The sequence below is a fragment of the Rattus norvegicus genome, chromosome 6 (genome assembly GCF_036323735.1).
Source record: "Rattus norvegicus strain BN/NHsdMcwi chromosome 6, GRCr8, whole genome shotgun sequence".
In the NCBI taxonomy this organism is placed as follows: Eukaryota; Metazoa; Chordata; class Mammalia; order Rodentia; family Muridae; genus Rattus; species Rattus norvegicus.
This window is the reverse complement of record NC_086024.1, coordinates 126,086,405-126,100,157: the sequence shown is the minus strand read 5'-3', so window position 1 is coordinate 126,100,157 and position 13,753 is coordinate 126,086,405. Positions and strand designations below refer to the sequence as shown.

At 43.1% G+C, this 13,753-nt stretch overlaps 1 protein-coding gene and 1 pseudogene across 3 annotated transcripts in view; one reads left to right on the top strand and one right to left on the bottom strand.

Annotated features, from left to right (window-relative positions):
* Positions 1-558: 558 nt before the first annotated feature.
* Rps3-ps6 (ribosomal protein S3, pseudogene 6) lies at positions 559-1,482 on the bottom strand (annotated as a pseudogene).
* Positions 1,483-1,828: 346 nt separating this feature from the next.
* The window catches only part of Ppp4r3a (protein phosphatase 4, regulatory subunit 3A), a 66,262-nt gene continuing 54,337 nt past the window's right edge, over positions 1,829-13,753 (top strand). For 2 of the 3 annotated variants that reach the window (XM_063261975.1, XM_039112354.2), the window contains exon 1: positions 1,829-4,823. In XM_063261975.1, the coding sequence (XP_063118045.1) occupies positions 4,814-4,823 (10 nt within the window). In that variant the 5' untranslated portion in view covers positions 1,829-4,813. Of the gene's footprint in view, positions 4,833-13,753 lie in introns of all 3 variants that reach the window. The other variant, XM_039112355.2, reaches the window with a different exon arrangement.

The following is a 13,753-nucleotide window of genomic DNA, read 5'->3' as shown; positions in this document are numbered from 1 at the left end:
GGGCGGCAATGGGGTGAGTGTTGGGAGGGGAACACCCATAAGGAAGCGGAGAGGGGAGGGGGATGTTTGCCCGGATACCGGGAAAGGGAATAACATTCGAAATGTATATAAGAAATACTCAAGTTAATAAAAAAAAAATCCTAAAATACGTTACCAATGAGAAAAATTAAGGCTATTTAGTGAGAAAGACAAAACATAAAAATGGAATTAACATGGAAGTCAAAGTGGGAAAAAAGATGGGTGATGTATTACTCAGATTCTCCAGAGAGGGAACATAACTGGAAATATATATGCATAAATGATGAGTTAAAATATGTAGTGGGTTATTAGACTTTCTTTCAGTGATGACTGTCCTCACACTGGAAGGGCCCAGAACCTGGTAGCAGTACGGTTTATGAGTCTAGATGTCTGAGCAGTCCCAATCTGGGACCCTACTGAGAGGCTGGAGGATTCCTTGGGATCCACTGGTCTTTATTTCCCGTCAGAACCCAAAGTAGCTGGGTTCTCGTGTCACTAATAGATGCCAGCAGGACCAACAAAGTAAGGAAGATGAGAGGCCAAGGCAAGCAGGCAAAAAGCAAAAGCTTTTTTCCCTTTCAAGATTGTATTAAACGTCTTTACAAGATAACACCCAGCCTCCAGATGCAGCTGCCAAGACCCTGTTATGCTGTAGGCACTGGCTGAGGCATGGCGGGTGGCTCTGACTTCCCACCCTTCTCTTCTAAGATGGGGGTAGTGGGCAAGATTTCACCTTTAGGTTCCACAATGCTCACACGATCAGGCAGAGGCTTCTTGGGACCACTCTTAACCACTTGGGTCCCAAGGCAGCATGATCTTCACTTTGATGCCCAGCACACCCTGTCTGAGGTGGCGCACAGCGGTGTCAACATAGTAGTTAACAGGGTCTCCGCCGTGAATCATCAGACCATCCACAAACTTCATGGACTTGGCCCTCTGTCCTCGGAGCTTCCCAGACACCACAACCTCGCAGCCCTTGGCCCTGCTTCCCATAACGAACTGAAACACACCTTAGCAGGCCCTTCGAACTGCAAGCCCTCCTAGGAGTTTGTAGCGTAGAGACTCTGCCTGGGCAAAGGCACACAGACCTCTCGTGGCCACTTTTTCTGCCTACAGCTCTACGCTGCCTTCAGGGAAGCCAAACCGCTTCTGGACAACTGCAGTCAGCTCTCTGAGCCGACGACCCTTCTCCCCAAGAACATTCTGTGTTCTGGTGGCTAAAATAATGATTTCTGTTCTGGTCGGCGTAACTCGGACTTCAACTCCAGAGTAGCCATCTTCAGTCAGCTCCCGAGTGAGAAACTCAGTCAGTTCAGCTTTGAAGATGCCATCAGCTACAAACTTCCTCTTCTGTACGTACCGCCATCTTGCTGCCGCGCACTGAAAGGAAAGGTGCAAAAGCTTTTCTCTTGGACTTCCTTTTATCTGGGCTGCCCTGCAAAGGTGCATCCAGATTTGGATGAGTCTTCCCACTTGAATTAATTATGTAAATTAATTATGGAAATAGGTAGTTGATTACAGGTCCAGTCTAACTGAAAACTAAGATTAAATGTATTTTAACTATGTTATTTGCAACTTAAAATGGGTTTATAGGGATATAATTTCAACAGAAGTAAAAAGAAATATTTACTGTGAAGCAAAACTTGATAGAAGTTATTGATGTATCTGGTTTTATGTTGAGGTCTTTGATTCACTTTGACTTGAGTTTTGTGCAGGGTGATAAATATGGATCTATTTGCATTCTTCTACATGCTGACATTCGGTTAGACCAGCACTGTTTGTTGAAGATGCTTTCTTTTTTTTTTTTTTTTTTTTTTTTTCTATTATACGGTTTTGGCTTCTTTGTCAAAAGTCAAGTGACTGTAGGTATGCGGATTGATTTCTGTGTCTTCAGTTAGATTTCATGGGTCAACATGTCTGCTTTTGTACTAATACCATTCAGTTTTTATTACTATTGCTTTGTGATACAGCTTGAAGTCAGTGACAGTGACACCTCCAGACGTTCTTTTATTGTTCAGGTTCATCGTTTTATTTTAGCTATCCTGTGTTTTTTCGTTTTTCCATAGGAAGTTGAGAAATGCTCTTTCAAGGTCTATAAAGAATTGTGTTGGAATTTTGATGGGAATTGCATTGAATCTGTGGATTGCTTTTGGTAAGGTGACCATTTACTGTTCCTACCTATCCATGAGAACGGGAGGTCTTAGCCTTGAGCACATTGGTACAGGAGATTACTTCCTGAACAGAACACCCATGGCCCAGGCACTAAGATCAACAATAAATGGGACCTCATGAAGTGGAAGAGTTTCTGTAAGGTGAAGGACACTGTCAGTAGGACGAAGCAGCAGCTTACAGACTGGGAAAGGATCTTCACCAAACTTTCATCTGACATAGGGGCGATATCAAAAAAAATATATATATATATGTGTGTGTGTGTGTGTGTGTGTGTGTGTGTGTTATAATGCCAAAAAACCCTAAATAATCCAGTTAAAAATGGGGTACAGTGCTAAACAGATAAATCTCAACAAAAGAATCTCTAATGGCTGAGGAAACACTTAAAGAAATGTTCAACATCTTTAGTCACCAGGGAAATGAAAATCAAAAGGACTCTGCTTTATACCCGTCAGAGTGGCTAAGATCAAAAATTCAAGAGACAGCACATGCCGATGAGGATGTGGAGAAAGAATACTCCTCCAATGCTGGCGGGATGGCAACCTTGTACAACTACTCTGAATTCAACCTGGCAGTTCCTCGGAAAATTGGAAATAGTTCTAACTGAAGACCCAGCTCTCCCACTCCTGGGCATATACCCAAAAGATTCCCCACCATACCGCAAGGACATGTGCTCCACTGTTCATAGCAGCTTTCTTCATAATAGCTAGAAATGACCCAGATGTCAACTGAAGAATGAATAAAGAAAATGTGGTTCATTTATACAATGGGCTACTACCCAGCTATTAAAAACAAATGGATGGAACTGGAAAATATCTGAGTGAGGTAACTCAGACCCAAAAGGACAAGCATGGTATGTACTTATAGGGCAGTGGGCAGTGAGAGGAAGCCTGGTCCTCGGTTGAGCTAAAGGCTTGAAGCCCTGGAGACCCTGAAGGGATGGTAGGAGCTTCACCTGCTCCTAGCACCAGGCCCTGTCACATAGTCGCAACACCCCCCCACCATAGACTTGTGATCATCAGTCACATAAGGGCAATGCCCCAAGCACTTCCACATGTAGATGAGACTTCCCTAATGTCTCAGACCAAAACGATAGGAAAAGAAACATGACCTGTGGTCCAGACAGAGATCCCCATGCTAATGAGGTACCTAGAGGCCCAGATGGTGTTGCCAATAAGCTTCCCTTCCCAGACATTCCTCCCTGCAAAGGTATTTAATCTCAGGACCACCTTGAGAAGTGGGGTACGGTTTTCCCACATCTGCTTTCCACCATGACAATAAACGGTTGAGAACCACAGACTCTCTTTTTTCATCAAGATCCAATGTGGAGAGCCATGAGGAAGGCCTTCACCTACAGAGCCACAGTCTAGCCTCATATAGAGAGCCTCTCTACACTCCCAGCCACAACTGCCACCAAGCCTGCCACTGTCAAGCCAAGGACGCCCACCATGGGACTACTTGGAGCTCCACCCTTCCCAGGGCATGGTCTAGACACTGTCCCCAGCCTTCAGGCCCCCAACTCCGTCCTCAACTCTTCCATGACTTCCAGCAGTCTACCAGAGCAACTACATCGTAGATTTTAATCCAAGGTGGACCCATCTCATGAAGAGCACCTGCTAGTTTTTAGCTTTTCCTATGATGGCTCCTGACAAATGAAAGCCTGAATAGTGAACAATTGATAATTATCTTTACTTCCTAGTTCTATTAATCACGTGCATACAATATATTTACATTTTTAAAATATACATTAGGTGCAATGCTATAGATTATTATACTGTTATAGTTTAGCTTTTGGTCAGTAGTTCCATAATTAACACATAGAAAACTATTTTACCACTTACATGGGTTTTGTTTTAGATGGTTTTGGAAAATCTAAACTTATATAATCGATTCCGAATGAAATGGATTTTCTGCATCGTTCTGCTCTTGTGGTCTACAATCTATTGCTAGGGCCAGGTTCAAGATAGAACAGTAGTGCAACAAGGGTGTTATTGCACTGTGAGACTCAGGGGAGGAAAGGTCATCAGTGGATCTGTTTTCAGAGCCCTGTGGGGGTGGGTGGGTCGAAAGAAGAAAGCAAGCCATTGGGTTTAGTGATGGTTTGAATGAGAAGTGCTCCCATCATCGTGGGCAACTGAGTACTTGATCCCTACTGCTGCTCTGTTTAGCAGGCCTAGATGGTATAGTGTTGCTAGAGAAGGCTCATATCATTTTGAGTTCACGCTCTCTGCTTCCTGTTTGTGGCTCAAGACGTGTGCTTTCAGCTTGTTACTCAGACTGTGGACCTGTTGTTTCCGTGCCATTATGGAATACTATGTCTAGAACCATAAGCCAAAGCAACCCTGCCTTCTTTATGCTGCCCTGATTGTGGTGTTCATCACAGCAATAGAAGAGTAACTAATACAGGTTTCTTGAAGAAGTCAGAACCATCCTGTGGTACCCAAGGAGGTGGGGGGGATTATGACATCATCACGGAGCACTGGAGGAGTATAGTGATTGGTCCAGATATTGGTTTCAAACATTCAACATAGAGAACTCCAAAGGCAATGTCTCTATGTGCTTTTGGTGAACCTATTCCCAGGATCCAGAAAGTGATGGCTGTTCCCAGGGATCAGATCTGACACACATGGAGGATTGTAAGTGAGGTCAGAGCTATGGGTACATTTGAGCATCGAGAAATGGCCACCTCCCCCCACCCCCCACCTAGGACTGTAAAGTTTAAGATCAGGGCCATTTTCTTGTTGTATAATCACCTCTTACTAAACAAGATAACATTATCGTGAATGAAAAGCGATCTCAGAGCCTCACGGGCACTCACTAATCAGAAAACCTTAACGCAATCTTGGAGCTGGAATAATGGCTCAGTGACTTAGAGCACTGGTTACTGTCTAAAGGACCCACATTCAGTTCCAAGCACCTAAGTGGCAGCCTATTTCAGTTCCAGATCTAGGGCCTCTCCTGATCTCTGTGCCACCAAGAGGTGTGCATACCTAATAAATGGATCTAAAAAATACATTAATAATAATAATAATAATAATAACATCAATTTAAAGATAGTCTCAAATATTATAAAGAGAAGAAACTCATTCCCAAGAGTGTTCTAAGTTGTCTTTAGTGAGAGTTTTAGTTTCTTGGGGAAAAGATTAGCTGAATTGTTGCCATCTGGAGAAGCATACATACGCTGGGGTAAGGTTTCTGAAAGAGATTGAGAAGTGTATTAACCAACCAGTGTTAAACCAACATTGACAACAAAGCAAAACAAAAAGAACATTCAAACGAGATCCAAATAAAACCCTTATTAACGTCAAAAACCCAGGAGCATAAAGACAGAGAGGATGGAGTCACTGCCAAAGTGAGCCCACTCTAGTCAGGGAAGGAGGTGAACAGACTGGAGGAGGTGTGGGTCCCTGGGCAGAGACCGGTGAGCCTTAGTCTGATCTGTAGTAAGGAATAAGCACAGAGTATTCTGAATAATTTACCCAATTCTTCCTAAAGCTACCACCACTAACTTCAGATATAATAATACATCGTTGCTATGCAGTGGTTTTTTGGGTAAGATTTATTATTATTATTATTATTGTTTTTAATTATGTATGTGTTTATGTATAAAGCATATATAACATATTTATATGGGGGAAGGTATGTGGATGTAGATGCCCACAGAGGCTAGAGGAATTGGATCCTCCAGGAGCTGGTGTTAAAGGGGGTTATGAGTTGAATAGCCTGGCATGTTGCTGGGGGGTTGTTGTGGTAGTAATTAATCTCAGTCAGGTTTCTACCCCATCTTTGATCATTCAGTTCCCAGATAAAAGACACAAAACTTTTATATTTATAATAAGCCTTTAAAGCCCTAGAGTTGGGCAGATATCCACCCTCTATGTTAGTATTCCTATTTCCCTGCCAAGAGCCCCAAGATGACTTGCCTTGTTCTGCCTGGGCCACTCTTACTCTGACTGGGCAGCAACCCTCATGGACAGTTTACCCCATGGTATCTTCTCCTCTCTCTGCCTTCTCCCTCCTCTCTCCTTGTGTCTCTGCCTACCTAAAACCACACCTCTTCTGCCTATCTTTAGGCTGTAGGCATCTTTTTTGATCAGTCAAGAATAACTTGGAGAGCAAAGTTACATAGCATCACTTGGTAGATCACATGAGGATCTCCTTGTCCCTGAGGCCAACTAGGGCCAGTGTTAAGCATTACAATACATAGCAACAGACCAGACCTCAACAGTATTAAATTAAGGAGCAAGGTTTGTACAACAAATGCTGGTAAACTTAGGAATTCACTCATAGGCCTAGACCTTCCAGTACAGAACTCAGCATTACAATACATAGCAACAAACGAAACTTCAACAGGGATTGAACTCAGGTCCTCTGGAAGAGCCATATATTCTCGTACCCACAGAGCTATCTTTCTAGCACCTCTCTGCATTTCTAAAAATAATTGGCTTCCTTTTTTATTTTAAATTTTTAAAACTATTGCTGGTGTGTGTGTGTGTGTGTGTGTGTGTGTGTGCGCGTGCGCGCGTGTGGTGTGTGTGTGTGTGTGTGTGTGTGTGTGTGTGTGTGTGCCATAGCATATATATGGAAGTCCAAGGACAACATTGTGATGTTGCTTTTTTTTCTACCCTTACATAGGATGCAGGGTTCAAACTCAAGTCCTCAGGCAAGCACTTGACGCCCTGAGCCATCTTGCCAATCCTGTGTTTAGAGACAAGGTTCCTTTAAATAACTGAAGCCAGGAGTAGCCCGCCATAATCTCAATCTTTAGTAAGGAGTGGGAGGTAGGAGACTCATGATTTCAAAGCCAGTTATGGATAATTAGTAAGACTGTCTTACAAAATCAGCAAACAAGCAAACAAAAGAAGTGGAGGAGCTGGGGCGATAACTCACTTCATGCTTGCTGTGTAAGCCTGAAGGAAGACCTGAGTTCAGATACCCAGCAACAAAGTAACTGCCAAGGCTGGCAGTCCTTGTGTAGCAAGTGACTTCCCGAGTGAAACATTCGCTCTGAATTGAAACATTCTCTCCTGGTGGGAGGGAATCACATGAGAATCGGGAAGTAAACTACTAGACTAACTAGAATGAGGAAATGTTAATAGAGAAAATGCTCCCATAAGACTGACCTATAGGGCAAATTTCTGGGGGTATTGTCTTGATTGATGATGTGGGAGAGCCTGGGTTTGTGGTCCTGGATTACAAAAGCAAACAGAGCAAGCTCGAAAGAGCAAGCCAGGAGCAGTCAGTATTCCTCCCCAGCTTCTGCTTCAGTTCCTACCTCAGCTTCCCTCAGTGAATAACAGGATATGTAATCCAAATAACCCCTTTTCTTTTGAAGTTGTTTTTGGTGATAGTGTTTTACCATGACAATGGAAACCCTAAGACAAAAATTGGGTCAAGGCCATGGGGTGTTGTTGTGATAGACCTGACCATGTGTTTCGAAAATGTTGTGGTAGCATTTGGACTTTGGGCTGGAAAATCTGTTGAATACTCACTGGACTGTTCAAAGAGTACTTCGAGGATGAGTACTGAGAAAGATGCAGACCATGGAGACCTGGCTTGCGAAGCTTCAGAGAGGAGTTTGAGAGTCCCTCAAACACTACTGGGGGCAGTTTAATATTTTGAGTAAGAATCTGTGTTTCTGGTTAGCTGGAGCTGGAGAAGTGGCTGTGATTAACAAGAGAACCACAAAAGTGAAATTTTTGCTTTACTGGGACAATAAATACTATAAGTGGGGGATGAAGGATTATCTGTGATTAAGAAAAGAACAGTATCTCTAAGGTAAAATCTCCTGGAACATGTTTCCTCAGGGTTAGAACACAGGTGTTGTGGTTCAAAGCAGGCCATGACTGCATCTCATGCCGTCAACTGAACTTGATAATATGTGAGAGTTTCTCAGGTGGTACTGGTTTTGAAGGCATGAAGGAGTCCTGGAGAGCTGCTAAGGTTTGGCACTAATTGGCAGGGTCACGGTCCCTGAAAAGAAACCAGGAGAAGCTATCAATGCATGTATAGCCTAGTTATAGCACAGACCTCTCTCAGTAAGGCAGGATGACCACCAAGTACAAGAGCTATGCTATGTGTAATGTGGATGGCAGAAACAGACAAATGCCAAAGTCCTTTGAAGTTGAGAGAATCCTGAGTGGGTCCCAGGCATCAACATTTTAAACTATTAAATTTTGGTTTTGCCTGGACTCGATTGTGGCTGTGCCCTGGTCTTTCCCTCTTGGGGAAAGAGTTCACAGTTGATAGATTTTGGGTTTTGTCAGGAGCCATCTAGGAGAAGCTAAAAACTAGCAGGTGATCTTCCTGAGATGGTTCCGCCATGGGCTGTAAAACAATGATGAATTCCCTCCTTTAGTCAAAGCCAATGAGATTATATTTGAGGAAATATTCCTGCTACTAATATGCTTTTCTTGTTATTAATAAACATATATAACAATTGCTAGGTATTAGCCCACCCTTTTGAGCAGATCTCTGCAGAACAATGAATACGTACTGTCTTGTAGTGATGTTACATAGTCAGATGATTTCTTAACTTTTTTTTTAAAGATTTATTTTATTTATTATATATATAAGTACACTGTAGCTGTCTTCAGACACACCAGAAGAGGGCATCGGATCTCCTCACAGATGGCTGTGAGCCACCATGTGGCCGCTGGGAATTGAACTCACGACCTCTGGAAGAGCAGTCGGGTGCTCCTAACTGCTGAGCCATCTCTCCAGCCCGATTTCTTAACTTTTAATGATGGTTCTATAAGAATTCCTAAAATTATATTGGTAATTACAAAGCCCTTTTATAATAGGACTGCTATTAAGTCCTCTCTGATATCAAAACTGCAATAGGAACTCTGCCAATCTTCCAGTGTCACGTGTTAATTGCTTTTGAGATACAAAGCAGGCACTTACAACTTAGAGCACATTCCAAGAGGTTGTCAAACAAGTAACCAAAGGTCATAAAATGGGAACTAATGATTTATGGTAGGTGCAAGGTCAGACGACAAAATATTGACTGGGTTTATCACTACAAAACTTCAATGATAACTTAGTTATGGCCTTTAGCTCTCCATGAACCTAGAGCTAGTGACAGATAATGTTGTGATGGTCTGTAGCTGCTTGGCCCAGGGAGTGGCACTATTAGGGGGTGTGACTTGTTGGAGTAGGTGTGTCACTGTAGGCATTGGCTTAAGACCCTCACCCTAGCTGCCTGGAAGTCAGTCTTCAACTAGCAGATGAAGATGTAGAACTCTCAACTCTGCTGCACCATGCCTACCTAGAAGCTGCCATGCTCCCACCTTGATAATAATGGACCGAACCTCTGAACCTGTAAGCCAGCCCCAATTAAATGCTGTCCTTTTAAGACTTGCCTTGGTCATGGTGTCTGTTCACAACAGTAAAACCCTAACTAAGACAAATGTCTAGTCTTAATGGATACATGTAATACATGTATAAATATCTCTGTTGTAAACGTATTCAATTTATGATTTGAATTCATGTTTGAACTTTAGTGAAATTTGTTTTTTATAAAAGGGATGCTTGAAAAAAGCATGTTATCTATATTCCCAGAAAAGGTACAAAAGACTAGGAATGATTACATAGCATTTGGAGCAAAGGAATTATTACATCACAGGTCATTATTACTACATCAGAGCAGGAGGAGAGAGAGAGATAGGAGGACAGCAGAGTAGGATAAGGTAGAAATTAAAAGGAAACTTATGGGCTGGAGAGATGGCTGAGTGGTTAAAGAGCACCAACTGCTCTTCCAGAGGTCCTGAGTTCAAGTCCCAACAACCACATGGTGGCTCACAGCCATTTGCCCTCTTCTGGTGTATCTGAAGATAGCTACAGTGTACTTATATATAATAAATAAATAAATCTTTAAAAAATAAAAGGAAACTTAGAAACTGAGAGAGCAATATGCAGAATGCAGAGAGAAAGGGAGACAAAGAAGAAGCTGCAGAGAGCAGAAATCTCAGGCAGGCTTCTCCTTACCACAGAACTGAACAGGTCTTTTCTTAACAGCAAGGCAGGCTTAGCCTTACTTAAGAGGACAAAGCTTTCTTACAGACTGGGGTTTGATTCATTTAGCAATGAAAAGGTAGAAGCTTTCCCTTTCTCTATGCAATAAAGATTGGAGCTTATTTTCCATCCGGAATGAATGAGCACCTTCTGACTGGCACTAGGTCTTTTGCTCCATATGCATATGTAAGTATGGATGTGTTTGTAATTATAAATTGGGCCCAATTGGCTTGCATAAAGGTGTATGACTGTATGCTTCAATTTGTATACGAATTCGTGTGAGATTATGCATACTTGTTTGTGTCAAAGTTTTTCTTCTCCTGGTTCGATAGGAGTATTGCTCCAAACCTCCCTCCAGCCTAACAAGCCAGAGAGAGGCCTCTGAGTTAGAGGGGGGAAAAAGCCCTAGCAATTAATGCTTTACTTAATACCCAGAGGTGTTAATCACCCAAGTCAGCTGTTTTTAACCCTCAGAATGAGTGAGAAAGTTTTTAGAATTTTTTAGAAGTTATCTGCAAGCATTCAGTGTAGTTAGAGAGCGAGAAGGCCAGAGACCAGCAGTCTTTAAAGCTACACCTGAATCCAACACTGTGCTCCGCTTCAACCCATTCCAGACTGAGCAGGCTCCCAGCAGGATATTTTGGAGAGATTTTGAATGTTTTAGCAAGGATTAGAACTTTTAAAGATACTTTAGATGTTTTATAGAGACTAAACTCCTGAAGTGATTGTTTTGAAAAATCTGTGGGACTTTTAAAAGACAGAACACTTTATATTGTGATTTTTATATTAATATCAGAGGCCTTGGGGTGAGATAATCGGAAAGATTATGGCTTAATAACTGATGTGTGGTAACTTATTTCTCCGAGGCTAGAATGAACCAATTCAAGCCAGATTAAAATATATTAAAGGCAGGTTTATTGAGAAGCTGCTCTCAGGAGAGAGTTCACTGGCCCCAAGGGTGGAGACCAGGGAAGTCACCGTGGGGTGGGGAGGGGAAGGGCAGGCAGAGAGAGGGGAAGAGGATAAGGGGGTGGGGGGCAGAGATACGGTGAAGAGGGGAGGGGGAGAAATTAAAATGTCTGGATTATATAGGGAAGAGTCTCTGGAGGAAAGGCAGTCCAAGCTCTGGGCTGGAAAGTTGGGGGCAGGGTATGTCAGGTAGGGACTGAGGGATTCTGGGAGAACCTGAAGTGTCACATCTGCTTTGGTATGTAAAATATGCACCTCAGTCCCTGGTCCTAGGCTCTAAAACCAATGTGTTTATGTATCGAATGGACAAAGGGTCAATTATCTAGTTGTTTTTGTAAACTTGACATAAACCTAGAAATATCTGGAAAAAAGAAATGTTACTAGAGAAAATGCTCCCATAATGGCCTGTAGGCAGGTCTCTGGGGCATTGCCCTGATTAATGATGTAAGAGGGCCCCACTCACTACAGATGATGTTACCCTCTGACTTCTGGCCCTCTATAAGAAAGCAGACTGAGCAAACCATAAGAATCAAACCAGTGAGCAGGGTTCCTCCAAGGCTGGTTCCGCTAGTTCCTGCGTCCAGGTTTCTCGAGTTCTTGCCCTAACTTTCCTCAATGATAGTTACCTGAAAGTCTAAGCTTAAAGAAGCCTTTTCCTCCCTCAGTGGTTTTGATCCTAGTGTATGTACGGTGTGTTGCATAGAAAACTTAATTGTTAGCAAACTATGAAAGCTTATGTGCTGGTTGCGTTTGTCAGATGCAGTTAGGTGTGTCCCGAAGAGATGCAGTCTGGGTGTGCCTCTAAAGCCTCCGCAGATAGGAATTCTAAAAAATGGAAAGATCCTGCCTATTCCCTGGCAAAGTCGTTTGGGAGAGGTCTGTGTTCTTTGCTCTGTGAGACAGTTGAAGTCAGCTAGGTGACCTTGAGCTACCCCACTGTAAATGGTTCAGCCCCTACTGACTTGGCCTACATGGTTGAGTTCCCCCCACCATGATGGTGACATGACTCGGTCTGCCAAGAGTGTAGGGGAGGATCTAGAGACTTCTTTTACAAGCAATTGGACCTTTAATAGAGTGCTGTCCTCTCCTCCCTCTCCCTCCCTCCTCATCTCTCTCTCTCTCTCTCTCTCTCTCTCTCTCTCTCTCTGTGTGTGTCTGTCTGTCTCTCTCTCTCTCTCTCTCTCTCTCTCTCTCTCTCTCTCTCAGTTTGGAAGATCATTTATGGAAGGAACTCTAGGTAAGAGAGAGGGATCTTCTTTTTGGGTTACAGGAACAACAGAGAAGCAGCTGGTAGGACATAGGTAAAACAGTATTCCGGGAAAGAGAGCTAAGAGCCCTCTCGGGCTTGGAGGAGCTCAGGAGAAAGGTAGACTAGCTAGGTAGACTGACACAGATAGAGATTCCTAAAGAGCAAACATTTTAGATGTAGAATCAAGCTTGTAAATATGTATTTTGTAATAGTTAAGAAAATAAAGATACCTTGCCAAGCTAGCAGATTTTTACCTCAGTCTATGCCTCCCATGCCTTTCTTGGTATAAATATTAGATAATTTAAATGGTTACAGTGGTGTTCTAGTGCAGCAATAAAAACCACAACTAAGGCATTACCAATCCTGGAGAGCTGAAAAGAAAGAGATTCGGAGGGTCCTCCCCACAGTTACAGAAGCAGTAAAACAATTGCTCCAGAGGAGGGAACGGAACACCCGGGAAGAAACTCTGGCCAGCTGAGCTGCCCCGGCCATTCTTTGACCTGTCAAGCTGCCTGCATGTCCTTCTTTTTTTAAGTTTATTTTTATTTTATGTATGTGGATGTTTTGCCTACATGTACACATGTGCATGTAGTACCTGCGGAGGCCAGAAGAGGGCATCAGTTCACTGGAACTAGTCACAGATGGTCTTGAGAAGTCATGTGGGTGCCAGAAACAGTCCTCTGCAAAGACAGCGACTACCCCAATTTCAGGGGACCCAATGCCTTCTTCTGACCTTTGTAGGTCCTGTTGTAGTAAGGCATTTAATAACTCTACTAGTTCTTATTATAACCTGGCCAGCACCCCAATAATCAAGTCTGAGTTCTACTGATTTATTTAGTCAGCTTTAGCACAATTGTTGACCCCTTGTCTTGGGGTTTTACTGCTGTGAGCAGACACCATGACCAAGGCAAGTTCTATAAAGGACAACATTTTCGGGGATGGGGAAAAAAATAAATAAAGGACAACATTTAATTGAGGCTGGCTGACAGGTTCAGAAGTTCAGTCCATTATTAAGGTGGGAGCATGGCAGCATCTAAGCAGGCATGGTACAGGAGCTGAGAGTTCTACATCTTCATCCGAAGGAAGCCAGGAACAGCCTGGGCATCCCCAAGCAGCTAGGAGGAGGGTCTCCAAGCCCATCCCCACAGTGACAGACTTCCTCCAGCACTTCCTCCTTCTAACAGTGCCACTCTATGTGCTGAGCAGACACAAACCATCATACCCCTAAGCTATTTTTCTCTGCTAGACTGGCTATTTCCCAGGTACACTCCCCAACTTACTTGCTCTTTTTGCTTTATCAGTCTTCATCAGGATGCACTTCTCTCCGGTGCT